This window comes from Salvia hispanica, chromosome 5 (assembly GCF_029641045.1).
Source record: "Salvia hispanica isolate PSC_SH4W2 chromosome 5, Shi_PSC_v1, whole genome shotgun sequence".
NCBI lineage: Eukaryota > Viridiplantae > Streptophyta > Magnoliopsida > Lamiales > Lamiaceae > Salvia > Salvia hispanica.
This window is the reverse complement of record NC_142696.1, coordinates 7,621,289-7,649,113: the sequence shown is the minus strand read 5'-3', so window position 1 is coordinate 7,649,113 and position 27,825 is coordinate 7,621,289. Positions and strand designations below refer to the sequence as shown.

Sequence of the window (27,825 nt, the reverse complement as noted above, 5' to 3'; positions counted from 1 at the left end):
TAGTCATCTAATAACTTTAAAAAATAATTAATTATAATTTTAATATTTTTCTTAATTGTCTCGTAGCAAAAAATTAAATCATACTCTACAATACTATATTTTTGAATTTATCAACGTAATACGTATATATGCAAAAATTAAAGACGTGATTGACTAAGTGTATAAAATGACGTCGTTTGAATAGTAGAACGTTTTGCTCGTATGGTAATTTTCGTTTACTAAAATCATAATGTACATAATTTACTCCAAATTATAAACTACAATTGAAAAATATCAAAGTTATGATATAATTGACCAAAGTTTAAAAATTACCAAGATAGCTCAGACCAAAATTTTATGATTTTATTGTCTATTTCCCCTCTTAGAAATATGATTTGTCCCCATTTCTATAAATCAAGCTTCAAAGCATGTTTAAAGTAATGCTATATTTGTGGAAAGGAATTGTAGAAAATTATATAAATTCCATGACTGCCACAAAATAACCCTGTTTTCGAATTAAAAAAATGCAAATCATATTTAAATGCCAGCATCAATACTAGTGAAGGAATCAGCGGTGAGTTTCACTTATTTTACATTTCTTTTATTCATAACAAATAATTAACGTAAAAAACCATTTTCTTAATTGCAATTAATTTTCTATTTATTCACATTTCGTAGTAGATCCACCCCTTATCATTTATAACAGCTAATTAAGCCGAAGCTGATTAATTTAGACAAAAAATTATGAAAGAACAAAAAAAGTCAAACTAAAATTAGATAAGAAGTTAAGAGTAATTTGCAGATGTGTTTGTGAGTATATTTATATGATTAGGGGTAAAATGGAGGAGGTTTTCGGTGGGTTGTTGAGACCTTAGGAGCGAAATCGAGGCTTTGTCTTCTCTTCTGAGTTTACAGACAGTCTCTCTCTCTCTACACACATATATACGCACAACCGACACGTATGAATAAGCGATTCCTTCCGTTTCCTCAATTATCAATTTTGATCTGTAAGTCAAGATTTTCTGCATCGATTCTGCAATTATTTAGGTTCTGTGTGTTGAATTGATTCACAATTTTGCAGAATTTTCGTGTTTTTGCATCTTCGTGTACCGCGTTTCGGATATTGGTGGACTTGTAAAACCCCGGATCTTGTTCGATTTGGATTGTATCGGGTTGTATTTTGTGGAATTAGGCGGGTTTTGTTCCTGGATCTGTGTGTTTATTAACTAGCTCGGATCAATTAGGGTTTTGAAATTTAGGGGTGAGTTTTGTGGAATCTAAAGTTAGGTTTGATTGAATGGCTTCGAATCCTCCATTCTCGGTGGAGGATAATACAGACGAGGATTTTTTTGATAAATTAGTGGATGATGACGACGATGTGGACTTTAAAGTCTCCACATCGCCGGAATCTGGAGGCCGTCATGTCGTGACGGACGGGAACGAATCTGACGAGGCTAAGGCTTTTACCAATTTGAGTATCAATGAGCTTGAAGATCATGGTGAGGTTAATGTTGAACAAGTCTCAAGCAGTGATCGTAGCGTAGTTGATTATTTAAGTGCAAATGTGGAGACAGCTGAACAGATTAGCAAAGTGGAAACAGGGGAGGAGCATGGAATTCCATTAGTGTCAGCTGATTCATTTGAGTTTGGTACTGTGATACAAAAACTGGAAAATGAAAATGGCGGTGCTAATGTTTCGGTCAATGCTGACAGTGGTGAGGCTGAAAATGTGGGTGCCCCTGACGTGCCAGTGCTGAGCAAGACAACTAGTGGTAGCGAAATAGGGGCTCCTGGAGTTAAAGAAGTTGCCTGGAGTGCCTTTAATGAGGAGTCGGTTCAGAATGATAGCAATGGCTTTGGATCATACTCAGACTTTTTCACCGAATTCGGAGGGGAAAATCCATCTGAAGCATTTAGCAACACAGTGGGGGTTACTTCAAAGAATGGGTCGCAAGATGCTGTTGGAAATGATGTACATGGATCCACTTATATGGATACCGCAGACAATTACGGGCAGTACAATCATACACAGAATGATAGTATTGCAGCAGATCAGAGTTCATCTGTGCAGGATATGAGTAGCACCCAGTACTGGGAAAACCAATACCCAGGTTGGAAGTATGACTACGGTACTGGACAATGGTATCAGGTTGATGGCTATAATGGGGGTTCTACTGTGGAAGGAAATGCTGACTCTAATGTAACTTCTACTTGGGGAGGGGCTGGTGGGCAGGTTGATCTCTCTTACATGCAGCAAACTGGTCATTCTGTATCTGGAGCTGTAGCTGAGGCAGGTAAAACAGAGACAGTTTCTAATTGGAACCAGACCTCTCTGGCGAGTGATGCTACGGAAACAACAAACTGGAATCAGGTGTCAGAAGTGAGTGGTAATAGCAGTGTGGTTTCATCAGACTGGAATCAGGCATCTAATGACAATAATGGTTACCCTGCTCATATGGTATTTGATCCTCAGTACCCTGGGTGGTACTATGATACTATTGCCCTAGAATGGCGTGCTTTAGAGTCATATGCCCAGTCTGAGCAGTCAACTGCTCAAGTCCACGATCAGATGAGTAAGGATGATTATTCATTTACTGATACATTTTCTCAGAACAACACACTGACGGCAAGCAGTTCGCATGATCAAGGTAATAATTACAATCCTCAAATCTTTGGCAGCCAAAGCCCAGATCAGAATTGGTTGGGATCCGCTAACAACTACAACCAACAACACTCAAGAATGTGGTTACCTGATAAAACTGGTACCACTGGGGAAGCTGCTTTACAATACACAGAAAACCAAGTAACGGAAAATAACTATGCACAGAATGTTTCTGCAAGTCTGCATGGAAGTCAACAAAGTAATGCTCATTATGCAGTAAATGGTCCGTATTATGAAAATCTAAACCAGCATCAGAACAACAACTATTCTATGCCTTCCCAGTTTGTTGGCGGAAACTTCAGTCAACATTTCAATGACTCCAAAGTCAATCAAAATGACCAGAAATACTTTTCAAATGACTTTTATGGCAATCAAAACGCTGTGAACTTCTCCCAGCAACAGATTCAAAATACTCAAATGACATACAATCCTGCGTCAGGGAGGTCATCTGCTGGTCGTCCTGCTCATGCTTTAGTTGCCTTTGGTTTTGGTGGCAAGCTCGTTGTGATGAACCATAACAACTCTAATGAAAATTTGAACTTTGGAAGCCAGGTATGTGTTTGTGCCATTCTTATAGGTTCTGTTAATAACTGGCCTTGTATTGCATGCTTATAAAATTTTATTTTTCATGAAGAATCCTGTGGGTGGCTCAATAACTGTTCTCAACTTATCAGAAGTTGTGACTGGCAACATTGATGCTGTAAATCATGGAAGGGGTGTAAGCACTTATTTCCAGGCTCTCTGCCAGCATTCTCTTCCAGGTCCTCTTACAGGTGGAAGTGTGGCCAATAAGGAGTTGAATAAATGGATTGAGGAAAGGTTAAATTCTGAGCCTGCTCATATGGACTACAGAAAGGCTGAAGTGTTGAAGCTGCTCCTGTCGCTGTTAAAAATAGCCTGTCAGTATTATGGAAAACTTCGATCTCCTTATGGCACAGATGCTTCGATGAAGGTAAATTATTAAGTCAAAGAAGGATTGATTTACTTTTGTTTTAAGAGCCATTTTTCTTTTTTTGTCATCAATATCTGCTTCAAAAATGTGGTAGTCTCTTTTTGAAAATTACAACTAATTCCATGAAATATACTACTACCTAACAACAGCTGCCTGACTATAATAATTGTTTTCTGTATGTGTGGTGTATCTTATGCTATTTCTTTTCTATCCGTGTATGTCACTCGTCTGATATTCACGTAACAGAATAGTTTTATACTTAACCACTGTTAAACATGTACACAAATAAAATCAAATATTAACCTTGAATTTGTACAAGTACATAGCCACTGAATCAAATATTCTAGTAACTTGATCAAGTTGAGTGGTGGATATCAATTTTTTGTTCTTATAACTATTGTTCTATTACAGTCTACAGAAATTAGTTGCTTATATATCTACGGCCTTGGTGCTTGTCATTACTTTGATTTCTATGTCCGTATTTTGATCATTTATTTTTTCAAACAGGAAAGTGATGCAGAATCGGCGGTTGCCAAACTGTTTGCTTTTGCTAAAAGAAATGGGTCACAGTTTAATCAGTATGGTGATGTTACCCGATGCTTGCAGCAACTTCCATCTGAAGGACAATTGCAGGTACTCAATCATTTACCGTGCAATAGCATGTTAATTCTTTAATCAATAATTCTATATATGACAGATAAAATTCTGTTTTAGGCCACTGCTGCTGAGGTTCAAAATCTTCTGGTTTCCGGAAGAAAGAAGGAAGCTTTAGAATGTGCACAGGAGGGACAGTTATGGGGTCCTGCCCTTGTTCTTGCTGCTCAACTTGGTGATCAAGTTAGTTCATCTCAAACCTGATTCCTGTTAATAAATATTTGAATCCTCTCTTGGCCTATGTATCTTTATTATAACTTTGTTGACGGAAAAACATATGCAGTTCTATGTTGACACTGTCAAGCAAATGGCACTTCGCCAGTTAGTAGCTGGATCACCCTTGCGAACACTATGCCTGCTCATTGCTGGCCAACCAGCTGACGTCTTCTCTGCAGATACTGCAGCTGTTAACAACATGACTGGTTCTATAAATGTGCCTCAACAACCTGCACAGGTGTGAAGTAAATGCTTTGAAAAACTTTCTGCGATTTTACCAGATGTAGTTTTCAAAAATTTAGCTATAATAGTTGTTTATAAGGGTTGAGATTGTGCTGTATGCATCACTAGAGGATCTAGTTGGATATTCTATCTATTTCCCTCTGTTTCTTAGTTTGTATGTTGTTAGATTTGGGCAGCATGTTAAGTTTATCTCCTCTGTTTTGTATTGCCAACTACCCAGTTTGGAGCCAATTGCATGCTGGACGACTGGGAAGAAAATTTGGCTGTGATAACTGCAAATAGAACAAAGGATGATGAGCTTGTGCTTATCCATCTCGGTGATTGTTTGTGGAAGGAAAGAAGTGATGTATGTCTAGTTTCGCTCAAACTATTCCTTTTTTTTTTTTTAACTTTTGGTAGTTCCTTCAGTCCTTCCTAACTCGTGAGTTAATGAATTACTTTTGCTTAGATAATTGCTGCTCATATATGCTATTTGGTTGCGGAAGCTAGCTTTGAGCCGTATTCAGACAGTGCAAGATTATGTCTCATCGGTGCCGATCATTTAAAAATGCCACGGACGTATGCAAGTCCAGAAGCAATTCAGGTTTGCCTGAGTTACCATTACTGGGCAGAGCAGTCTTTACCTTTTGAGAACATGTAATCCACTACCTAGGGTACTGAGTCTGAGTTTCAATCAGCCTGGAAGGAATTCTATATGAAAAACACTAATATCATAGTTTTAATTCCACTTTTCTGATGTTTTTCTTGCTCGAGTACGTAGTATTATCCTTTAGCACTCTCCTTGTAGGCAGGGTTGTTTACTTGTTTTTACTGTTCCAACTAGTTTATGTTACAGTTGGGTCAACTATTTGTAGCATACAACTTACATCTCTACTTGGTGTTAACAAATTTGAAGAGTATTTTTCTTCCAAGGCCATATAAACTGTGGTTGTGTCTTGCAGAAGCATAATAAATTAAATAGTTTTATTGTTAGCTTGTATTTAGTACATTGATATTAGCCCCAACTGCATATATGACCTTTGTGTGTTTGACCTTTGTATATTTTAACAGAGGACAGAGATATATGAGTATTCAAAGACACTTGGGAACTCTCAGTTCGTTCTACTTTCATTTCAACCTTACAAGTATGTATATGCACTCATGTTGGCTGAAGTTGGGAGGATGTCGGAGGCATTAAAGTATTCATCTTATACCTAAAACATCTTTTGTGGATTCTTGTCTTTGTTTTACGGATTTCATCTTTGTTTTCTAAATTATTTCGATGTAGGTACTGTCAAGCGGTACTAAAATCGCTTAAAACTGGACGAACTCATGAGCTGGAGAATCTAAGGAATTTAGTTTCATCCCTTGAGGATAGGATTAAAGCTCATCAACAGGTCAACTTTGCTTCCTCTAATTTACATCATTGATTTTTGGTATATTCTTAAATCTGGAACCTCTTTTGATGCAGGGAGGATTCTCTGTAAACTTAGCTCCCAAGGAATTTATCGGAAAATTGCTAAACCTTTTTGACAGTACTGCACATCGTGTTGTTGGGGGCGGTCTGCCACCACCTGCACCGAACACAGGCGGTGCTGTTTATGGTAATGAGAATCATTACCAGTCCAGTGGACCCAGAGTGTCGAGTAGTCAATCAACAATGGCTATGTCTTCATTAGTTCCTCAATCTATGGAACCTATAAATGAATGGGCAGCTGATAACAAAAAGATTATGCACACAAGAAGTGTTTCAGAACCTGACTTTGGAAGGAGTCCGATGCAGGTTTCTTTCAGCCCTTTATATGCTATTTTGCCTGAATAGGCTTATTCAATATGTTTAATGATATCATATGTTTCTATAGATAATGACATGATATCTTCTTTTGACGAGTAGAGTCAGGCTGGTCCATCGAAAGAAGCAACTTCTGCTAGCACGCAGGACAAAGCATCAGCAGGAGGTGGTACATCTCGCTTAGGTCGTTTTAGTTTTGGATCTCAGCTCTTCCAGAAGACTGTTGGTTTAGTACTCAATCGTCAAGGTCGCCAGGTATATTTACTGAGCTCCTTGTTTTCCAAAAACATGCCTTAAATTTACTTTATAATTTCAAGTATGCATTTATTGTTTGGTTGATCCTGTTTGTACTTTTTCCTAGGCAAAATTGGGTGAGACAAATAAGTTTTATTATGATGAAAAACTTAAGAGATGGGTGGAGGAAGGTGTCGATCCCCCAGCACCAGAAGCAGCTCTTCCGCCGCCACCAAAGGCTTCAGTGTTTCAGAATGGAGCATCAGAAATGAATTCATTTCAAAGTGAACCTCATAACAATGGGAACCTTGAATTTAAAAGCCCAAGCCCTATGGATAGTAGTCCAGGAATGCCACCACTTCCGCCGACAGCCAATCAGTACTCGGCACGTGGAAGGATGGGTGTTCGCTCTAGGTAAATTCTTTAAACTACTTTTATAATTCGTGTTGTTACTTGGGTCTTCTTCCATTATGTGCGGAAACAAAACGATTGTGTAATATTGCTTAGGTAAGGACTTGTTTGGTGCTCTCGGGTCAGGCATCGGGGATTGAACTTATATTAATTTCTCAAGCTTTTCAGCTTTTATCTCCCATGAGAACTGATGTTGCAACTATTTGAAAGAGAAGTTATCAATCAAATACTAATACTTAGCTCTTATCTGATTAGTTCCCTCTTTTAATGGCCAGGTATGTTGACACTTTCAACCGAGGTGGCAGGAACACCGTGAGTGGGTTCCAGTCGCCTTCTGTACCTTCTGCGAAACCAGCAGGTGGCATCAACCCTAAATTTTTCGTTCCAGCACCAGTATCCCATGCTGAGCAGCTTGTCGTCGAAGAAAAGCAGAATGCCTCCACCACTTATGAAAATCCTTCCTCTCCTCCTAATGACTCATTCCATTCGCCAACTCCCTCATCTTCCAATGCAGCCATGCAAAGATTTGGAAGCATGAGTAACATATACAACAAGGGGGCAAATGATAGCTCCTTTGCGTTACATTCACGGCGAACTGCTTCATGGGGTGGGAGCTTAAATGACTCAATGAGCCCTCCAAATAGGACACAACCTCCGGGAGAGCCACTGGGCATGCGTCCTCCATCTTTCAGGCAAAGTGACACTTCGCTAGCAGATTCCTCAGTGAGTGGTGGCAGTTTCGGAGAAGAACTACAAGAAGTCGAACTCTGATATCCTCAAGATGTACATAGCAAATTTATCCATACAGCCAGAGCCTGTTCAAATCACAGATTGTCTGCAGCAAGTGATGGAGATCGACAAATTTTCTGTCCTTTTATTTTCTTTCTCCTTTTCCATAGCCCCTTTTTTTATTTTTGTGGCACGCAATTCTCCAATTATATGTTGTGTTTTTACTATTGTATTTTTTAGTTTGTTATTTAGTAGCCAGTGATATACTTTATAGAGGTTTGCTCATCATTCAAAATGAACACTGTTCTGGTCGCTGGAAAGTAATAGCGCGCGAACTGTAAACTTGGAGCAAAGAAAAGGAATGTTACGCAGAGGATTTTGATAAGTTATAAACAGTTGAATAATACTATGTAACATTTTGTTTCATTTGCTAAACGCATGATTTTGAATGGTAGCAGTATACTCCCTCCGTCCCATAATAATTATCACTCTTTTTCATATCGGTATGTCTCACAATAATTTTCATGCTTCATTTTTACCATAAATCCACATTCCACTATCTCAGTTCAGTTACATTTTATTATAAAAGCAATACACAAAAGTAAGTCTTACATTCCACTAACTTTTCCAACCAATTTTTCTTTACATTTCTTAAAACATGTGCCCACAATAAGAGTGATAATAATCATGGAACGGTTTTTCTTTACATTTCTTAAAACATGTGCCCACAATAAGAGTGATAATAATTATGGAACGGTTTTTCTTTACATTTCTTAAAACTTATTATGGAACGGAGGGAGTACTACTCCCTCTGTCCCGCTTTAACAGTCTCATTGACTTTTCTGCTTCTTTTTGTAAAAATGATAAAAAATAGTTAAAGTGGAGAAAAGAAAGACAATAATGTAGATAAGACTATTCTCTCTCTTAATTTACCATTTCTCCTCTTTAACTATTTTTTATCATTTTTACAAAAAGAGGGCGGAAAAGTCAATGAGACTGCTAAAACGGGACGGATGGAGTATTTTATTTCATTCGCAAAAGCACTAATAAAAAATAATGTTCTTGAAATATTCTCAACAGTGATACACCAAAGTTCAAGCATATGTATATGGGCATATGGCACAAGTGGCACTTTTTTCCAGTCTTTTTATGACATAAAGATAATGAATGAATTATTTTAGATACATTCACAAGTAAACCAAGCACACGATTGCGAGATTTTACAGAAAAAAAAAATAAAATCTAACTGTGAAATTTGGTGTTCCAATCGAAGGCAGTATACTCTGAAATGTCAAAAATCAGCTGATCCAGGTGCTCGAGGGAAGGGTATTGCATCTCTTATATTGTCGACCCCAGTAGCAAACTGCACAAGCCTCTCGAAACCCAACCCGAATCCGGCATGGGGAACTGTCACACAAGAATAACACAGTGCATTTTTAGTCCTGTTGGTAGCAGTTGTAATCCAATAATTAAGAGGGAAAACTTAAGTCCTATATACTTCGAAAGTACGCAATTTCTGTACATTTTGCCAGACTTTAAATTTGGGGCCTTTTGATACTAAAGCTTAAATTCCTATACCAAATCTTCACATCAAACTACAAGATTGATTAATCAATAATGAAACGCAAAACTTGGGGGTGCCTATATGGGGATCCACATGCAATTTCGTTGGTGTTTCAATCAAGATATGGGTACTGGCTCATGGATCTTGACCCTTGATGCGGTTTCACTCAAGACCCCATAATGAATATATTTCGGAATAATGCACAAAGGATGGCAGTTCCAAAATCCTGAGGTTAAGGGACAATGTACACTTCTGAATGTTTTTGGGACTATTTTGCCACTCCTTCGTTATAGGATTAAAGATGCCCCTCTCCCAAGTGTAACAAGAGTAATATAGTATTTCACCCTCAATATAAGATACTTGTTACATCTTCAGCATCAGCTATAGTGCTTGAACTCGACAAGATTGGAATGCAAAATTGGATGAAGTATAAGCCTCACCTGAACCATAGCGCCGCAGGTCAAGGTACCACCAGTAGCTCTCCTTGTTGAGCTTTAAATCATCCAACCTTTGTTCCAGATAAGAAAGGCGTTCTTCTCTTTGGCTTCCACCAATTAGTTCGCCAATCTGAGGAATATAAAAGATACTTCAAATGCAGAGACCATAACTTTTCTGCATGCCTAATTAACACCTTAGAAGAAAGTGGTGGGTTGGAAGGTGTGGCATATGTAGATTGCATGGAGTCTGAAGATAAAGCTAAGGTGGTGTTCGGTTTCCAAGATAAAATAATACCAAGATACAATCTAGGATTGAGTTGTGAGATTATTTTAGTCATAGGGGTAAGCTATGACTAATTATCCCATGATTATCCATCTAGGATTGAGTTGTGGGGTGGAATCTCATGAACCAAACACACTACAAATTTAATCCCGGATACAATCTTGCAAACCGAACACCCCCTAAGCAAATTGAGATGGAATATTGTGCACGTATCAATCCAAATGTAACATGGCAAGCAAATATTGTGCAATCCATGGAGTAAAAGGAACTTAATGCAAAGCAATATGTGTGCAGAACTGCAGACTATATTTGTCATCACATTAGATTATCTGATAGATAGAATTACGATTCTGATAGATTTACCCGAGGAACCAACATATCCATGGCTGCAACAGTCCGCCCATCATCATTTTGGCGCATGTAAAATGCCTTGATATCCTGAGAGTTAAGAGAACAAAAGTCCAATCCCCAATCTGTAGAGGAATATAATGCAAATAAGCCTAGGAAGAAGATATTCTTACCTTCGGATAATCTCTTACAATTACAGGACATCCACCAAAAGTTTGCTCAGTTATATATCGTTCATGCTCACTTTGCAGATCACATCCCCACGTTACCTATAAACAACATATAAAAAAAGGTCAAATAGTTAAATAGGCCGTCCTAGTTGAAAAAAGAAATGAAAAAATTGAAGTGCTGGGCCATAAGACAAGTACCGGAAATTCAAATTTCTTCTTTGCTTTCAGGAGAAGTTCAACTGCATCAGTGTATGTCAGCTGGACAACCTTTTTCTCAACTACATCCTGACAAGTGTGTTTCAAAATGAGACAATAATCAGAACATATAATACGAACATATAACAATTGGCATAAATAGTACGGAGTAGTAGAAAGCTAAAGTCAGCATGACGGAGACTAAGAAATGCTCATAAAAATCAAGGAAAATAGAAGGCCCAAACGACTGAGTTAGAACACATACACTTAGCCGGTCGATGATTCCTTTCTCAATCCAAGTATTGAAGAAATCCATATCTTCTTTGCAGTTTTCAAGAACGTATTTTACCTGTCAAACAAAATAAGAACAACAAGCCAGTGTTAGAAACACAGCATAAACTAAAGGATGTCGATTAAATCATAGAAGGACAATAGGTTTGTACGGTAACCTACTACATACTGGAGATATGCAGTTGCACAAGCCATGTCATCTTCTAGATCAGCAAATGCAAGTTCTGGTTCTATCATCTTGGGAAAAAAAAGTAGTAGTCAAGATTTTTGCCACAATCTAAAATGCACATAAACACTAATTCCTGGAAGGAAATAATGGAACAGAAAACAAATCGGAAGTATACATGTCAGTAACTTAGTAAATCCTATGTATACCCAAAATTCAGCCAAGTGCCGAGATGTATTTGAATTTTCTGCTCTAAATGTAGGACCAAAAGTATATACCTGGCAGAGAGCAAATAAATATTAACAGACAATATACAGAGAGCAAGTAAATAAGCAACTGTATAAGTTCCAGGGATAGCTCTAAATTGCTAATTATACACTAGAAATGGCAAGTACATATTAATTGACAAGCAAGAGTTTTACATCCGTAAGAGCAGTAGCATATGTTTCAGCATTCAGTTGCCCAGATACTGTTAGAAAAGCTGGTTTTCCAAAGAAGTCCTGCCCAGAGAATAAACAAAGAACACATCAAACATTATTTTGTTTTCATTGCTTTTACATAAGAATGCATAAGAAAGTAGTACTCTATCACATGATATCTGCTAGAAAAAGATAGCTATCAGCAGAGCATCATTTGAAGATATTGCTTAAATGACTGTAACCTGAGGACCACCCCAAGCAAGCATACTCACTCCAATTGAGACACAGAAAGCTCACAAGGAGAACAGAGCAAAATTAGCACACTGGTAGCTCATGCCCCTCAGCCAGCCCAGCAAAATATCATTTGGTAGTGGTTTTTCAGGCACAATGTTCCCAGCTTTCCATTCAGGATCCAAACGTTTAGCATCTGATGTTTCCAAATTTTTGTTGTTCCCAATTATTAATGCAATCTACTTTCATCAGTTGCGTGAATCTTGTGAGCAGTATACTGCTTATGATTAGACGGGTGGAAATGAATGTATTAAGGACCAAAGCATGGTAAATAAAATGAATTTGTTGGCTAAAATGGGGTTTTGTTTTTCCACATTAATCCAAAGCTACTCTGACTCTACAACTGCCAGAAAATTATTTATTGTTTGCCTGATTTTGTTTGATTCAAAATTATAACGAAATCATAATTGAATTTACCCTTAGTTAATAATTAATATCAGCTTAACTGTTCTATAGTAAATCAACAGAGAAGAGATATCACAAGCTCAATTCTGTACAGTTTTACCAAATGAACACCCCTAAAGTTCTAGGAAAAAGTGAGCTCAGACATATAGTCCTTAGAGGTAATAAAAAACAAAAATTATTGTGGAACAGTTTCTCATAACAGATATCATAAAATTTAATGCGAAATGTCTTTCAATATAGTTGATTTTGACAAAGGAAAAGCAACAGAACCTTACCTTGGACCAATCGACTGAACCATCCTGTTTTGTGGGGATGGCATTAACTGGAGAATGCACAGCTTCACTGGGGTTTGAAAACTGTTCAAGGAACAAATGTTGTCACGTGAACCAGCATAAATAGAACATACTTATACTTCCTCGTGATGTAACTCATAATATAAGTAGAAGCAAACATGTGACAATGGCAGAAGAACTAGTGAAGCTCCACCATAATTCCTCTAACAAATAAAACAAGAAATCAGGGTAAAACCAGTGAATAACATGGATTTGTGATTGTTTACTAGGACATGCTGCATCGTAATTTATCTCCCTTGATTAACTATATATGGTGTGACTTTTGAAATACTGTTTCCAACAGGAAACTAGACCTACAAATCGTGCAAATTAATATTTCAAAAACAGATTAAGCTGGCACCATTACTGGGGTCAGATGAGATGTTATAAGAGAAAAATCGAAGGGGATGCATGCAGGGTCAAAATTTTGCCCCTATATGAGGCACATAACTGGGATGGGTCCAGAGGTATAGCTTGCTTTATGGATACAAAAATAAGAATTGAAAATGAGAAAGAAATGAAAAACAAACAAAGAGAGATAACAATCTTGAATGTGCCTAACAGAAAAACTGGAGAGTAATTTGCAAAGGTGCAATCGAGCTATCAAGCAGTTTTTGTGATGAATGACTAAACGTGATCCAACTCAATTGAAGGGCGAAAGCAAACTATGTCGAACAAAGTTATATCAAGATTACAGGATAAACATGACATGTGAAACTTGAGCACATGTTCATGGATTGTTCTATTTGGTAGAAACACATACCAAGGTTGTTACACAAAACTGTTCACCAGCTCCTTCACAATCTGAAGCAGTTATGATTGGGCTGGAAAGCCAAAGAAAGCCATTTTCTTTAAAAAACTTGTGTGTGGCATAGGCCAAAGCATTGCGCACCCTTGCAACCTAAGCCAAGAACAGATTTGTTTAGCCACTAAAATAGCTATACACACTGACAGATGACGTTAGCAAGAGAATGAAATAAACAAATATGTATGGTGGCAAGAAGAGTAATATATCTCTGAATCTGATCACAAGATCTGGAAGAAATGTTATCTTTAACTTTCATGTAGACAATAAACTGTTCCTGAATGAATAATTTTTTACAAAAGCACAAATGGCCATAGCAAGGCAATCGCCTACAGTTTAGACGGGGGTCGGGGAGATAAAAGAAACTTCTGAAGTTGTTAAAGCTATAATATGCTAATCTACTCACTAGGAGAAGCGTTGGTAGAGCGAAAAGAGAGTAAATAATCTGGCATGGAATGATTCACTGACTTTTTACCAACTACTAAAGGATGCTCGCAGGGATCACCTTACAGAAGGCCTGGGATCTGGTTCATTTACTCTGGTCGAATTGATATTACTGTTTTGTCTATAGAATATTAAAAAACATTGGGGTGGAGGGAAGGATGGTGAAAACCAGAACCTATAACTCATTATTCAGTTGCTCCATTTGGAAAGTAAAGATGACTCTTACCGCCCCAAAAGTATTGGTACGTGGACGCAGATGAGCTTTAGTTCTTAAGAACTCTTTGCTGACCCTTTTCTTCTGTATTGGGAAAGAAGGATCACTCATACCAACCTACAGAAAAGGTTGACGGTTGAATATAAATCATAATATCAGCATATCTGAAGAAAATATACCAGAGAGTATAGTGCACAACTTTCTATTACATTTCTTAAAACCTGTGCCAGGTCTAAGTGGGACAAATAATGGGGGGTGGAGGGAGTAAAATTGATTTCGAAATTTGAAAAAAAATCAAACAATTAATTAATTATGTTAAGTACTTAAATAAGCAGTGATTAATACACTTACTCGCTGGACCAACGTGAAGAGATTTCTTGATGAAATAACCATTATCATTCCAAATTAATGCAAAACAAGTCCAAAGAAACTACAGTATGGAAAAGAAAAATTATAAAAATAGAAAGATAAAAGTAAATGAGAAGTATTTACCGTAACAAGTTTGTCCACCTTCAATTCTACTTTCTGCTTCGACCCTTGACTGGCTACTACGGTTCCTTGTATCCACACTGAAGCACCAGTAGAAATCACACCACTCTCCACCTATTAATAGGATTGATGACAAAAATGATGAAACATATCCACCCAGTTCATATTATTGCAGGAAAGTGGGGAAAGAAACAGCATTTACAAACAACTGTAATGTAGACGAGGTCCAGAAATAAAACAAAAGCCCAATTCAACAAAAATAAGATTTAGAAAAAAGATTCTTTTATCATTCGTCACTAGCACATATAAATTTGATCCAGATATGCCCAAGTAGGACCATCATCTGGTGAGGATTTTTTCTTGAGACAGAAGTCCATGAGGTAGGTACATTACATAAAAGTAGAAGTTGCTAAAAACTATTTACATCAAAAGAAGAAGCTAAAGGTAAATCATAAATTCACTTGTCCAAGTGCTCTAAGTTTTATTTCAAGTGCTCCAAGTTATGAGCAGAAAGTATCTAAATTCTTAAAAATGTCGAATTTACAGCATATGAAAATGGTTTATCCAAAATTTTCAATTGGAATAATCTCTAAAATTCCTTGATGAAGTCTCATTAACATATGTATAAACAATTCAATAAATCTTGATGCTTTGTCACGTGAATAAATAAAATGTAACAAGTCAATCAAATGAACACACACCCATACAACCATCAGGAGTAACAAATTCTAAAGGCCAATGCCAAATAAAAACTTTCTACATACTCCCTCCGTCCCAAGGTATTAGACCAACTTTTCTTTTTGGGATGTCCCAACATATTAGACTCATTTCCTTTTTTAGCAAAAAACATCTATCTTATTTTATTCTCCACCTACTTTTTTCTCTCTTCTCCCCCCTACTTTTTCCCTCTCTCATACTTTACTCTCTCCACTTTAACTATTTAAATATCACTTCCTTAAATCATGTGCCCAAAAGAAGTGAGTCTAATACTCCGGGACGGAGGGAGTATATAATACTCCATCTGTCCCACCGAAGATGACTCACTTTCCGTTTGTCCCAACCAAGATGACTCATTACTAAATGAAAATGCATTTATCTCTATTTTATTTCTATCTCTCTTACTTTATTCTCTCCACTTAACACACAAAAAGTTGCATAAATTCTCATGCTGCCTAAGGAAGGGGTCATCTTCCTTGGGACGGAGGAACCGAAGGAGTACTAATAATTAAAAAATAGATAATGTTGAGTCAAAATTCAAAGTAGATTCATGATCACCATTATGGTTGATGGCGACTAGTGGGGATTTAAGAAGCGGTGAAGAAAGAGAAACTGAAGCAAGATAGTAAAAATTTCATGCATATGTCATATATAAAAGTAACACAAGTAAACATGATTGAAATTCGAAACAAAAATAATTCTTCATAAAACAGTACAACTTTGTCTCAACGAGGTTTTTTATCCCCAAAACAGAATTGAAAACATCACGCGGAAAACCACTACAAGTTTAACACAACTAAAGAAAACATCAAAAGAGCTAGTGTTTCTAAGCTGAATCCCAACTCTCAATATCAGAGTCACTAAAAATCCAGATAGGGTCCCAATACACCTCCCAAGGTATGTTGGGAAATTTCTCCTCCACAATACGGGAGAGTTGCTAATTGAGAATAACGGGGACAAAAACAGGCTCGGGAAGAACCGAAAAGTGAGTCATGTTAGGCAGCATCACAAAGTAAAGTTGGTGTAGAAGTATGAACCACTTGGAGGAAAGTGCTCGTACGCTGGCTCGGGGATGTGGTATTTTTGGTAGTGGCTCAAGTGGGAATAGAGGAAAGAACTCACCCTCTCCCATGTCACAGTTGAGGTCCTTCGTTACTCTAATGGATCCTCCTCGGTCCAAGGTCCTCGGCGTAATCGTCCTCCGTATCCCAAGCGTAGTCCTTCTTGGTCCCGCCAGCGGCATCCTCAGTACGATACTCCTCGGACTCATCCTCCTCTCTAGCCTCAAGGTGATGATCATCTGTCTCTTCCTCCTCTTCAGAGTCATACCTGTCCTTATCATCTGTGCGGGCCCTCTTGGCCCTCGATGGTCGGGATGACTCTCCCTCGTCCATTCCCAGAAAGGTCGAAGGGGGCAGCTCCAAGGGGATAGTGGGTGGCTCCACCAAAGGAGGTGGTGGTCCGTCAGGATTATCAACCAACCCCTCAAACATGGCTTTACTGAATCCACGCATATCACCGTCCACAACACATGATGGAGCCATGCGGCGGAGGAACCGTTTGGCCGTTGATTCATCCCGACCATCGAGGGCCGGGAGGGCCCATGCAGAACATAGAGATGGGTATGACTCCGAAGAGGAGAAAGAGACTCTCACCTTGAGGCACAAGAGGATGATGAGGAGTATCATGTGGAGGATAAGTCCGAGGAGCATCATACCGAGGATGCCGCCAGCGAGGCCGAGAAGGACTAAGCTTGGGATACGGTGGACGAGGATGAGGACGAGTACGCTCAAGACCTTGAAGGGGAGGAAGTAGTGGAGGAGGATATGTCATAGAAGGAGGGACCTCGGACGAGGATGAGGACGAGTACGCCCAACCGTTCTTGCTATACTTAGTAAGGGGTAGACATTCTCAGTTTTTATCACTGTATAATAAACTTCTGGATTTTACCAACACAAGGATTGAGCTAAACTATTATGTAATTTTAAAAAAATAGAGTAATACCAAAGTGGAAACAATAAGAACCTAGAGCTCGAGAGGAGGGGGTATTCTATAATATCCCATTATAAATGCAGGCAAAGAACTCACACTATGCAGAAGAACAAGTTTGAGGCAGTTTATCAGATGAAGAACATAAGATGCCAAATAAAGTGAGCAAAAAGTAAGTACTGGAACAAATCTCTCTGTACAGAAAATACAAGATTTTGTGTGCCATCTAAGTGGTTCGGAAAAAATCAATAAACCAATTGCAGTAAGTTTCTCAAAAAGAGAGAATAATTCACTGGTGCAGGTCGATCATAAGAATAGAAATTGACTGTGGATCAATCACACAACAACAGAAATGCATAACAATTAAGAATATAAAAAAGAAATCCGATTAGCATTATTAACTTTACCTGATCATAACCATCGGCATCAGAACTCATCACGCATTGCATGTTTGAAAGACAAGAACCGTCATTAACCTAATCACCGCAGAATAAATTATTCAACAATCAAAACAGAAAATGTCAATCAATCACAAAGTAGTAGAAGAGAAATTGGAAACGCACCTCGATAAATGTGACGCTGCTCTGAGCCCTAAGCGTTCTAACCCATCCCCTGACTACAAGAGTCTCCCCCAATCGATCCAGCCCCTCATCAACTCCTCCTTTAATGTCCACAATTTTGAGCTTCCTGCGGAATTCGCGGATTTTCGCGCCTTTTTCCGACTCGATTGGCTCGGCCTTGGTAGCCTCGCCAGAGGAGACGCTGGCGGAGACCGCGGTGCAGAAGCTGCGGTGGCGGCGGGAGAGCGCGGCGGAGGAGAATAGAAGCAATGGAGCAACCGAACGGTTGATTGCGTGATTGTTTAGAGGAGCCAATAGAGGGGCGGCGGCGGAAGATAAGGGTTTGAGGAGGCGGAGAGTGGTGGCCGCAGCCGCCATTTTGTGGGTTGAATGTGTGTGAAGTGAGTTTGAGAGCTGAGGTTTTGGATATTACTGATATACTCTGCTCAACGCTTGTATTTCAGAGGAGCTGATCTCCTAATCCACATTCCATGCTCCAACCCTAATACACATTCACAACTTAAAAACATAATACTACCAATAATACTACCATACTTGACCATCACTTACATATTATAACATTATTTTATTAAGCTGTGAGAATGTGTATTAGAGTTGGATTAAGAAAAATGTGGATTAGGAGATCCGCTCCGATATTTCAGAGCTTCATCTTTTTTTATTTATTATTTAAATATTAACATTATTAAGTTAAAGTAGCCAACCGAATTCTGGGTCTTCTACTCTTCTTACCTCCTCTTATGCATAATTAGTAGTACCCCATGAATTTTAAAAATAATAAAAAAAATAGTGAAATATAAATTTTATTTTTATGTATTATTAATTTTATAACAGAGAAATATAAAAATTACTTTTATTTATAGTAAAATTGAAAAAAAAAACTCTTACAAGATGGCCTAAAATATATAAAGAATAGGGTGCAAGGCCAAAAAAGACTAATTTAATACTCCCGCCGTCCCAAGTTAAGTGACCTACTTCTTTTGGGTACGGGATTTAAGGAATGGTATTTAAATAAGTTAAAGTGGAGAGAATAAAGTATAAGAGAGGAAAAAGTAGAGGAGAGAAGAGAGAATAAAGTAGGTGGAGAATAAAGTAAGAGAGATGATTTTTTGCTGAAAATGGAAATAGGTCACTTATAGTGGAACACCCCAAAAAGAAATACAGGTCACTTATCTTGGAACGGAGGGAGTATGACTCTTTGGTAATCATGTTCAGAAAAACTTGGCCTGCAAACAATGAGTCAATGACCAGGGACGGAGCTATGTTAGCCTTACAAGGGATAAATGCCCCATCTAAAAAAATCATAGTCATGACTCATATGCTATTTTAATTATTAATTTTTAATTTTTTTTTAAATGTCCTTGTATATGCCCCTTTATAAATTTTTAAAAATATCTTTTTATATATTTTTGTCCCATATTGGTGCGATTAATTTTTTTCTCGTCACCTGATGTGAATCCGGGAAGCGCAAAACCAATAGAAGGAACGAAGGCATCCAATGAACCATACCGGAGTTGGGGTCTGTTTCAAACATAAATATACCTATCAAGATGGTGTCCAAATTCTCTTCTAAGACCACCATTGTCTTCATCGTCAAAAGAGCTTCACGTGAGTACCTTACATGCCTCAATCGGAGTCCGGATGAGGAAGTTATGATCGTTTTAAGAAAACCGCGCAATGCAGAAAGAAACACGCGGGCAGGTGTTTTGCCAACCCAAAAACACCCGGTCGGGTTTTTTTGCCGAGAAATCAGTTTTTGTCCAGAAACTTCACCCGGGCGGGTGAAATGAGCCGTGGGAATCACCCGGTCAGGTGTTTTGTCCGAAATGTGACTTTTTGACCAAGACTTGTTTTGTTTTGCTTTTTTTTAACTCCTAGTATAAATACTCTTGCTAGGGTTCATTTTAAGTAGCTTTTGAATATTTGTAAGAGACAACTTCTCCATATTTGAGAGCTCACCTTCTTCATCTTTTGAAGACTTATCAAATTCCTTCGGGTTGCATTCGATCTTTTGCCGGGCTAAGGTTGACTGTAAAGGTATGCTTGCTAGTTCTTGTGTTGCTAGTTTGTGGAGCCATTAGGTGTTTGTATGTGAAAATGCCTTTGAGATTTCTTTCTTGTTCTTCACCTAAATCATAACACTAATCCATCCTCTATCCTTTTATCCATTTTTCTTGTTCCATTTCTTGGTTTATCTTGTTTATTTGTTGGGTTTATTTACAAGAATGAGTCAGGGCAAATTCATGATTTTTCAATCTAGAAGATTCACATTATTTGGTATCAAGAGCCATTGGTTCTTGTTCTTGTAAGAAAAAAAAAAACCCCAAAGGGTGAAAATTGTTAGAAAAATTGTCAAAAAAAGAAGAGAGATCTCAAGTTCTATCCATGGGCTTTAGCTATAAATTGATATATTCTTGGGTAGGTCAATTTGATTGTCTAAAAGTTGTAGGCCAAAATTTCATCAATTGTTTGGTCTATTGTTGTTGGTTGAAATTGTGCACACAAAGTGTTTGTTGAATTGTCCCATTGGCCTAGTACCTTGCTTTCACTATATCTCGTGGTTTCTAGAACTAGTAATTACTTGCCTAGTTGCATAGCTTGTTTGTGATTTGTGCTACCCTTGTGGGTTAACATCTTTGAGAGCAAGTGAGGGAGAGTATCCTAGCCACCAAAATTTCTAAGCCCTCCGAGTGACATTGGGTGTGAGTTTGGAGAAAAGGGATTTTACAATATGGGAAGTGAGCTCCTCACTAAATTCTTCATTCTTGGGGGTGTGTGTTGTTTGTGTTACTAACAAAAAGGGACTTGTCCCTAGTCTTGTCCAATTTGTTTTGTAGGTACTTGAAATGGTGAAATCTAGGCATAACTCGCCTATAAAGAAAGTCGCCTCATTATCCGATGGTACTATCAAAGAGATATTCTCCTCAATCATGAAGGAGATGCACGAGGTGTGGGATATTGTGAATGCTATGCAAGGAGGATTTACGGTGTATCATGAGGATATAAGCCACCTTAGAGATAGAGTTAGACATAACCATTCCATGACATCTAGTGACCGAGAGAGATATGGTAGGAGTGGCTACAAGTCAAGGTACCATGATGATGGACTTGATAAAGGGAGTAGAAGAGAACAAGCTCCAAAGTTCCATGGAGAGACTCACTCTAGGTGGATGAGGGATCTGATGGTGCTGGCAGCGGAAGCGGTCGAATAAATAACAATCACATAATAATCAGATCTATTTAGCAGATTATTTAGACAAAACCTATTCGCGTAATTATCACATGTATCATGCTCATAACTTGAATTAATCATGCTTTAAGAATATTGAAACCTAAAACATGTTTTTCTACGGAGTAGATAAATACCTAATTAATTCTCCAAAGAATTGAAGATGGCTAGCTTCTTCTCCACGTGATGCTTTGAGTACTAGACCATAAATTTTCTCTCTGGTTCCCGAACTGTATCCCAATATCAGTGTGGGCTGATCTTACTAGAATACTAGGACTTAAATAAAGAAGACAGAAGAAATCCCTTTTGGAATAGGAGAGGAATTCGAAATTCTCTTCAGCTTAGGGCTGAAAATTTCGAAAATTACAATAATTAAAATTGTGTTATTTTTGTCTCCTTTATTCTCCTATTTATATTAAGTTATTTTTGGGTCCAGACAGGGATCTATGGAAGATTTTGGATATGGGCTCATCCAATTTACTTTTTACTAATTAAATTGAACCCACAATTTAATATAAGTTATAATTGGAATATTACGAGCAGCCACTACAGAAGTAATATTGAACTCTCCCCATCCAAATCCGAAATTACAAGTAATCCGGGTTTCCGTTTAACTTTCATTTCCCGTGCTTAAGATTAAAATGTCCATTAATTAATTAATGTCTGCTACTGACGTAATTAATTAACTTCTTATTAATTCCAAGAGCGGACTTAACATGAAACACTTATTTATTATTCATAGAGTAATCAAACTCCAACTAGCTAGGTTTCGAATAATAAAACCTTGTTTCGCGCTCCTCTTGAGGACATTATCAAACGAGACTCTCCTCGTGCACGATTCAATATAATAGCAATCCTAGCACCGCTAGATATTGATCACCACTACCCAATATATCAGGATAATTGGGTTACGAAAAACCCGCACCATTTGATAAGTCAAAGTAGTGCATAATCAATACCGTATGCTCAATGCTAACCTACATTGATTAAGAAACAAATATTATCAAGACCTCGCCTTTCAGTAGATAGCCCAAGGCAAGTCTTGCTGTTAGATCCGTTCAGTGCTATACCACACCAATGTCATCTTATTTCAGTAAGGCTTAGAAATATGCGGACTGACATTGCAACCTTTCTCGATGGATAGTCAAATTCCATCTAGGTTGTGAAATTCATCTTTTTCTTTGTTTAGAACTGACCGTGTTACCTTAAAGTGGACGACGCCCACAACCGGTCTACTAAAACAAAGACTTAGACTTTGTTAGGTTAACTTATACATTTAAACATGCATTAACATCCATTAAATGTAAAACATAACAACATTATGACAAAAATAATCTGTTTTATTCCTTGGAAAATAAAATAAGAGTTTTACAGTATTCAATCACTCGAAACGTGATTTCTAGTATACAAACTCTAACAGGATCATGATCGTCATAAGGTGCATGAGTGGTTAATGGGGGAGGAAGTCTCAAGTAACGCAAGGATGAGCTCAAGCCCTCGACATGGTGGTGGAGACACAAGCCGAAGAAGCATCCCACCAAAGAAGGTGAACCTATCTCATCCTAGCTATCACACGAAGGTTTCGTCGTGGTTGTCATCCAATTTCCCTCCTTCAAAGGGCTTGATTCAAAGTGAGTGTGACAATGTTAACCACATTATTAAAGAACGTGTCAAGCATAGGGTGGATTTTGTTGCCAATGATGATGAAGAGCAATGTGAGCACGAAAACGAGTCTACGACCATACATGAAGAAGACGCACGCCCAACTTTCAATGGTGGCGTGTCTAGCATAGTTGAAGCCGAGGACGAATGTGGGCCATTGAATGCCCTTCACATCTTGAATACCAAACCAAAGCTACATGAGGTTGCTAATGGAAATAAACACTTGAGAGAGAATCGAGAGAAAGACCAAAAGCTAGAAAATGAGAGCATGCTTCAAAAGCAAATAGAGCGTGAGAAAAGGCGAAAATATGAGATGCAAAAGCCAAGAGAGAGCGATGGGGGTGAGTGTGAATCAACGCTTTCAAGAGAGAAAAACCACAAGCATGTGAGAAAAAAAGGTTGCTTGTTAGATTCTAAGATCACCCTGGGAGGGCTCTAAATCACCCTATCATTTTTGCCCTTGGTGAGGAGAATGACCTTTATTTCACTAACTCTTACTACTTGTCTTTTCTCTTGGATGACTTTTTGAGACATGAATTGGAAGGATTGGAATGTGAACCTCGAGTCGTGGATGCACCGAGTAACTTCTTACCGGTGATGAACTCATGGACGCAAGGTCAAGTTGAATCACCTCTTTCCCAAGGTTCAAATATTCTCACCTTAACTTGTGATAATGATTTAATGAAACAAGTGAATGTGATTGGTTTTCAAATGCCCATTTGTAATGATACTCTTATCACTTGTGGTTTGTTTGATATGTGGCATGATAATCTAGAATCATTACTTGCTAAGTTTAGTCTTACAAGCTATGAGGATCCTTTCTTGTGTATCCCTAGTCCTTCTAAAAATGTCAATTCTTTTATGAAGGCAATGTTAGGTATGTGGATTGGTAGAGTGGGTGGATTTGAGACCAAGAGATTCAAAGTGTTTGATGCAAGTGTGTCTTGGCATGATAAGTTCTTTTATTGAATAAAAATCAAACTTTTCCATGGAGTTGGCATGTTTTATGGATCCTTTACCAAAGGTCTTACAACAAATGAGTTTGTTTTGGATTACCTTATAAAAGGATTGTTAGAGTTGTGTGTCTCCATATTATGTGCTTATATTTTGGACTTGTTAGAGTATGGAAAATATCTTGATGAGATGCACAAATGTGTTAGGAGAAAACTTGTTGATGGTACCATTACCTGTGATATTGAGTTTACATGTACATTATGGTTAGAGTGTAGATCTTATGCTCCTTACTTGGTGCAAGCTTCATTGTTTGATCACAGCCTCTTAATTTCTAGTGGCCGAATTTTTCCAATATCGTTATTACTTTATAATCTTACAGTTTCCGTGGATTCGCCGTCGTGCTCCAGCACTCCGACCTCGCCCTTTACGCGTAAGAGATCTTCAATTTTAAACCCAGAGAGAGAAATTAAATAGGATTACCTGCATGAAAATGGATTGGTTTGGAATTGGGGGTTGATGTGAAAAATTTTCTGGTTTTCTTTTGGGGCTGTTTTCTAATATTTGTTTGTTTTGTGGTAATTTTAGCAAATACACTTGGGGCTGCGGGGAATTTTAAGAAGTTGACGAGGAGAAAATCGGCAACTGCTGCTGTGGCCAAGTCTCCAACTGGTTATGATTGGTGGGTTGACTTTTCTATGCCCTTCTATTATTGGTATTGCTAATTGCTAATTGCTAATTGCTAATTAGTCCTCAAAGTTCAATCCACATTCTCTATTTTGAATACTACGTTCATCCATGAAAGTAGAAATTTACTCACTAAAATTGAGATCCACGTTTCATTTATTTAATTGTGACCCCACCAACCGCAATGTCATTGATTTGGACGTCAACTCAAGAATTAATATTCAATGATTCATCACCATATAATCAAAATTGACATACGCAAACACGTAATTTACACATTCAAAGAGTTGGAGCGACCAGTTTTTATTCCAGATTATGTCTCATAGTCGCTCTCACTCATTCATTTTCATTCAATTTTAAATAAAAATTAAATCTTGACAGACCCCATTTTCCGTGTTTTCAGTTATCTCTCTTTTTATTAATTTGGAAAAATATATAAAAGGGAGATTTCATTTTCTGCTGAATAGATATCTGCTCTCTCTATTCTGTGGCTTTGAAGATGCAGACCACTCCAGAAAAGTTGAACGTACGTGTAAAATAGGATTGGTTGATTTTGGATTTCTGTAACTCAAGTGGGGTATGATTGATGAGACCATATATGCATTAGATATACTTCACATGGAAATTTTTAATCTTGCCTATATAGCTCTCTATACCTTTGTTAAGCCTAGTCCATTTTCTAGAATTATGATACTTGATTTGTACTTACTTGGTTTTGTAGGTATGCTTGATCGGGATAAATCCTTCAAAAGAAGGAGAGAATGATGTGAATCCGGGTGTCCGAAAGACGAATCTAAGAACCGGATTTGAGGACAAATCCTTTCAAAAAGAATGAGAGGATGATGTGAATCCGGAAAGCGCAAAACCAATAGAAGGAACAAAGGCATCCAATGAACCACACCGGAGCTGGGGTCTGTTTCAAACATAAATATACCTATCAAGATGGTGTCCAAATTCTCTTCTAAGACCACCATTATCTTCATCGTCAAAAGAGCTTCGCGTGAGTATCTTACACGCCTCAATCGGAGCCCGGATGAGGAAGTTATGATCGTTTTAAGAAAACCGCGCAATGCAGAAAGAAACACGTGGGCGGGTGTTTTGCCAACCCAAAAACACCCGGTCGGGTTTTTTTGCCGAGAAATCAGTTTTTGTCCAGAAACTTCACCCGGGCGGGTGAAATGAGCCGTGGGAATCACCCGGTCAAGTGTTTTGTCCGAAATGTGACTTTTTGACCAAGACTTGTTTTGTTTTGCTTTTTTTTTAACTCCTAGTATAAATACTCTTGCTAGGGTTCATTTTAAGTAGCTTTTGAATATTTGTTAGAGACAACTTCTCCATATTTGAGAGCTCACCTTCTTCATCTTTTGAAGACTTATCAAATTCCTTCGGGTTGCATTCGATCTTTTGCCGGGCTAAGGTTGATTTTAAAGGTATGCTTGCTAGTTCTTGTGTTGCTAGTTTGTGGAGCCATTAGGTGTTTGTATGGGAAAGTGCCTTTGAGATTTCTTTCTTGTTCTTTACCTAAATCATAACACTAATCCATCCTCTATCCTTTTATCCATTTTTCTTGTTCCATTTCTTGGTTTATCTTGTTTATTTGTTGGGTTTATTTACAAGAATAAGTCAAGGACAAATTCATTAGTTTTCAATCTAGAAGATTCACATTATCACCACTAATTAATTATTCTCCTTTTTTCACTCTCTTTCTCCCCATCTCTTCGCTATCGCCGTCATCGCCTTATTGTCATCTTCTTTATCAATCATCACCCCCTATTTGTCTTCCTCTCTCTGTCTCTCTCCATGTGCTCTATAATGCAACGGTCATTACGCCACCTTCGCCTTACTACCTCGCCGTCATCTTTACCTTTGCCCTTGCCCTCGTGCCATCACTTTGTCTTCTCTTTTAGTCATATCTCTTTTACCTGATACGTGCATCTTTTGGTCCGAAATGTGTGCGTTTGTTGCTTGATATTTTGCTTTTTTGGATTATGGAATTGTGGTGGTGGTGGCAGTGGGCATGACAATATACTAATAATCATGTTTATGCTGCTTGTATTGTAAAACTAAATTTGTTGTAATTTTAATAACGAAATTATTTATCGCATGGTTAGTCAATTGTCATTATTTGTAAAAAAAACTCGATAATGGATCAAATAAACTTTTTTCTACGTTGTAGATTGATTGGTAGACTCAAGCTTACATATTCTATCGTGTATGTGTCGATTAGAAGTCACTTCCTATCTTGGATGATTGATGACACTAGAATGTGGTATATCACTTAATGGATCACGTTGTTGGGTGGTACAAAGATCGCTGAAGTTATTCATTTTTAGATCTGTATAAGAATATAGAGCATATTGCATTGGTCATACACTACTTTGATTTGTCAATATATGCAAGTTTTCGTCACCTAATACCAAGTTATCTTGGGTCGTGTTGATCAACATTCGAGAATGGGTAATATTTTTACTTTATAGAATTATGCGTCAATTCGTCAGAATTGATATTATCCTAAAGATTATTCTGATCAATGATTTATTTTATGGAAACCTACCTAGATGGAATTCACTTCCATTATAGTTAGTAAACGTCATTATACCTCTTAGCACCTCTAGAAAAAGAGATTAATTAAATTGAGCTCAGCAAACTTAATTAATTAATGGACATAAAATATCTTAAACAAAAATATAATTAAAATGAGTTCGGATTATGTAATTAAGATTTAGAATGTTGAATAAATATTAATCAATCATATACATTTTCATCGTATTCTAAAATTGAATTAACTCTCTTTCATTAGTTCAAGAAAATAGACACCAAAGAAGACTACTATTTCCTATATCAACATTTGAGAGATCTTGTTTTCTATAAATAACCTCACAACTTTACTCTTACATAGATAATCATATGACAATAAGGCCCAATTTGATATGTTAGTAATGCCTAGATATAAATACTTATATGATTATTTCTAAGCGTTTGATATCATAGTTAATCTATTATGCCAGCCCGTGGTTTTCTCTATGGCCCATTCGAGCCCGCAAATTTTTCGTTAAAATACAAGGATATGTATCTCACAAATTTGGTTGGATAGCATTTCTACCTCATTTATTGTGATTTATTAATACAAAATCTAGATAATTTCTTGTCTACCAAACAACGGAAAAACCTTTATCCAAGCTTATCTTGACACGGAACCCAAATTTCTTATCTTATTTAACAAATCTTGCTATATCCCATCTTTCTTATCAAACGAGCCCTAAATAATAAAAACCGAACATCTCATACTAATACATCGATAACTTTAG

At 37.6% G+C, this 27,825-nt stretch overlaps 2 protein-coding genes and 1 long non-coding RNA gene across 4 annotated transcripts; 2 read left to right on the top strand and 1 right to left on the bottom strand.

The window, feature by feature from the left end:
- Nucleotides 1–794: 794 nt before the first annotated feature.
- LOC125187486 (protein transport protein SEC16B homolog) lies at nt 795–8,277 on the top strand. The gene is made up of 14 exons (XM_048084084.2): nt 795–986; nt 1,061–3,193; nt 3,276–3,593; nt 4,101–4,226; nt 4,308–4,430; nt 4,531–4,701; nt 4,927–5,052; nt 5,155–5,289; nt 5,757–5,884; nt 5,974–6,082; nt 6,157–6,468; nt 6,580–6,732; nt 6,839–7,125; nt 7,398–8,277. Exons 2-14 carry the CDS (start codon nt 1,277–1,279, stop codon nt 7,891–7,893), a joined length of 4,401 nt encoding a protein of 1,466 aa, XP_047940041.1. The 5' UTR covers nt 795–986; nt 1,061–1,276; the 3' UTR covers nt 7,894–8,277.
- A 618-nt stretch (nt 8,278–8,895) lies between these two features.
- On the bottom strand, nt 8,896–18,464 carry NS1 (Class II aminoacyl-tRNA and biotin synthetases superfamily protein). Its single transcript, XM_048086168.2, has 15 exons — nt 17,974–18,464; nt 17,818–17,886; nt 14,708–14,818; nt 14,228–14,332; nt 13,516–13,653; nt 12,696–12,776; nt 11,728–11,805; nt 11,515–11,583; nt 11,302–11,376; nt 11,114–11,197; nt 10,852–10,938; nt 10,657–10,752; nt 10,499–10,573; nt 9,856–9,982; nt 8,896–9,258 (listed from the first exon to the last, which is right to left on the bottom strand). Exons 1-15 carry the CDS (start codon nt 18,346–18,348, stop codon nt 9,143–9,145), a joined length of 1,686 nt encoding a protein of 561 aa, XP_047942125.1. The 5' UTR covers nt 18,349–18,464; the 3' UTR covers nt 8,896–9,142.
- A 6,378-nt stretch (nt 18,465–24,842) lies between these two features.
- LOC125187658 (uncharacterized) lies at nt 24,843–26,931 on the top strand. 2 transcript variants are annotated; one of them, XR_016130447.1, is made up of 2 exons: nt 24,843–25,043; nt 25,239–26,931. It is a non-coding gene; the product is annotated as an uncharacterized LOC125187658 (long non-coding RNA). The 2 variants fall into 2 exon arrangements; XR_007170649.2 differs by having other exon boundaries at nt 24,843–25,094.
- The last annotated feature ends 894 nt before the right edge of the window (nt 26,932–27,825 follow it).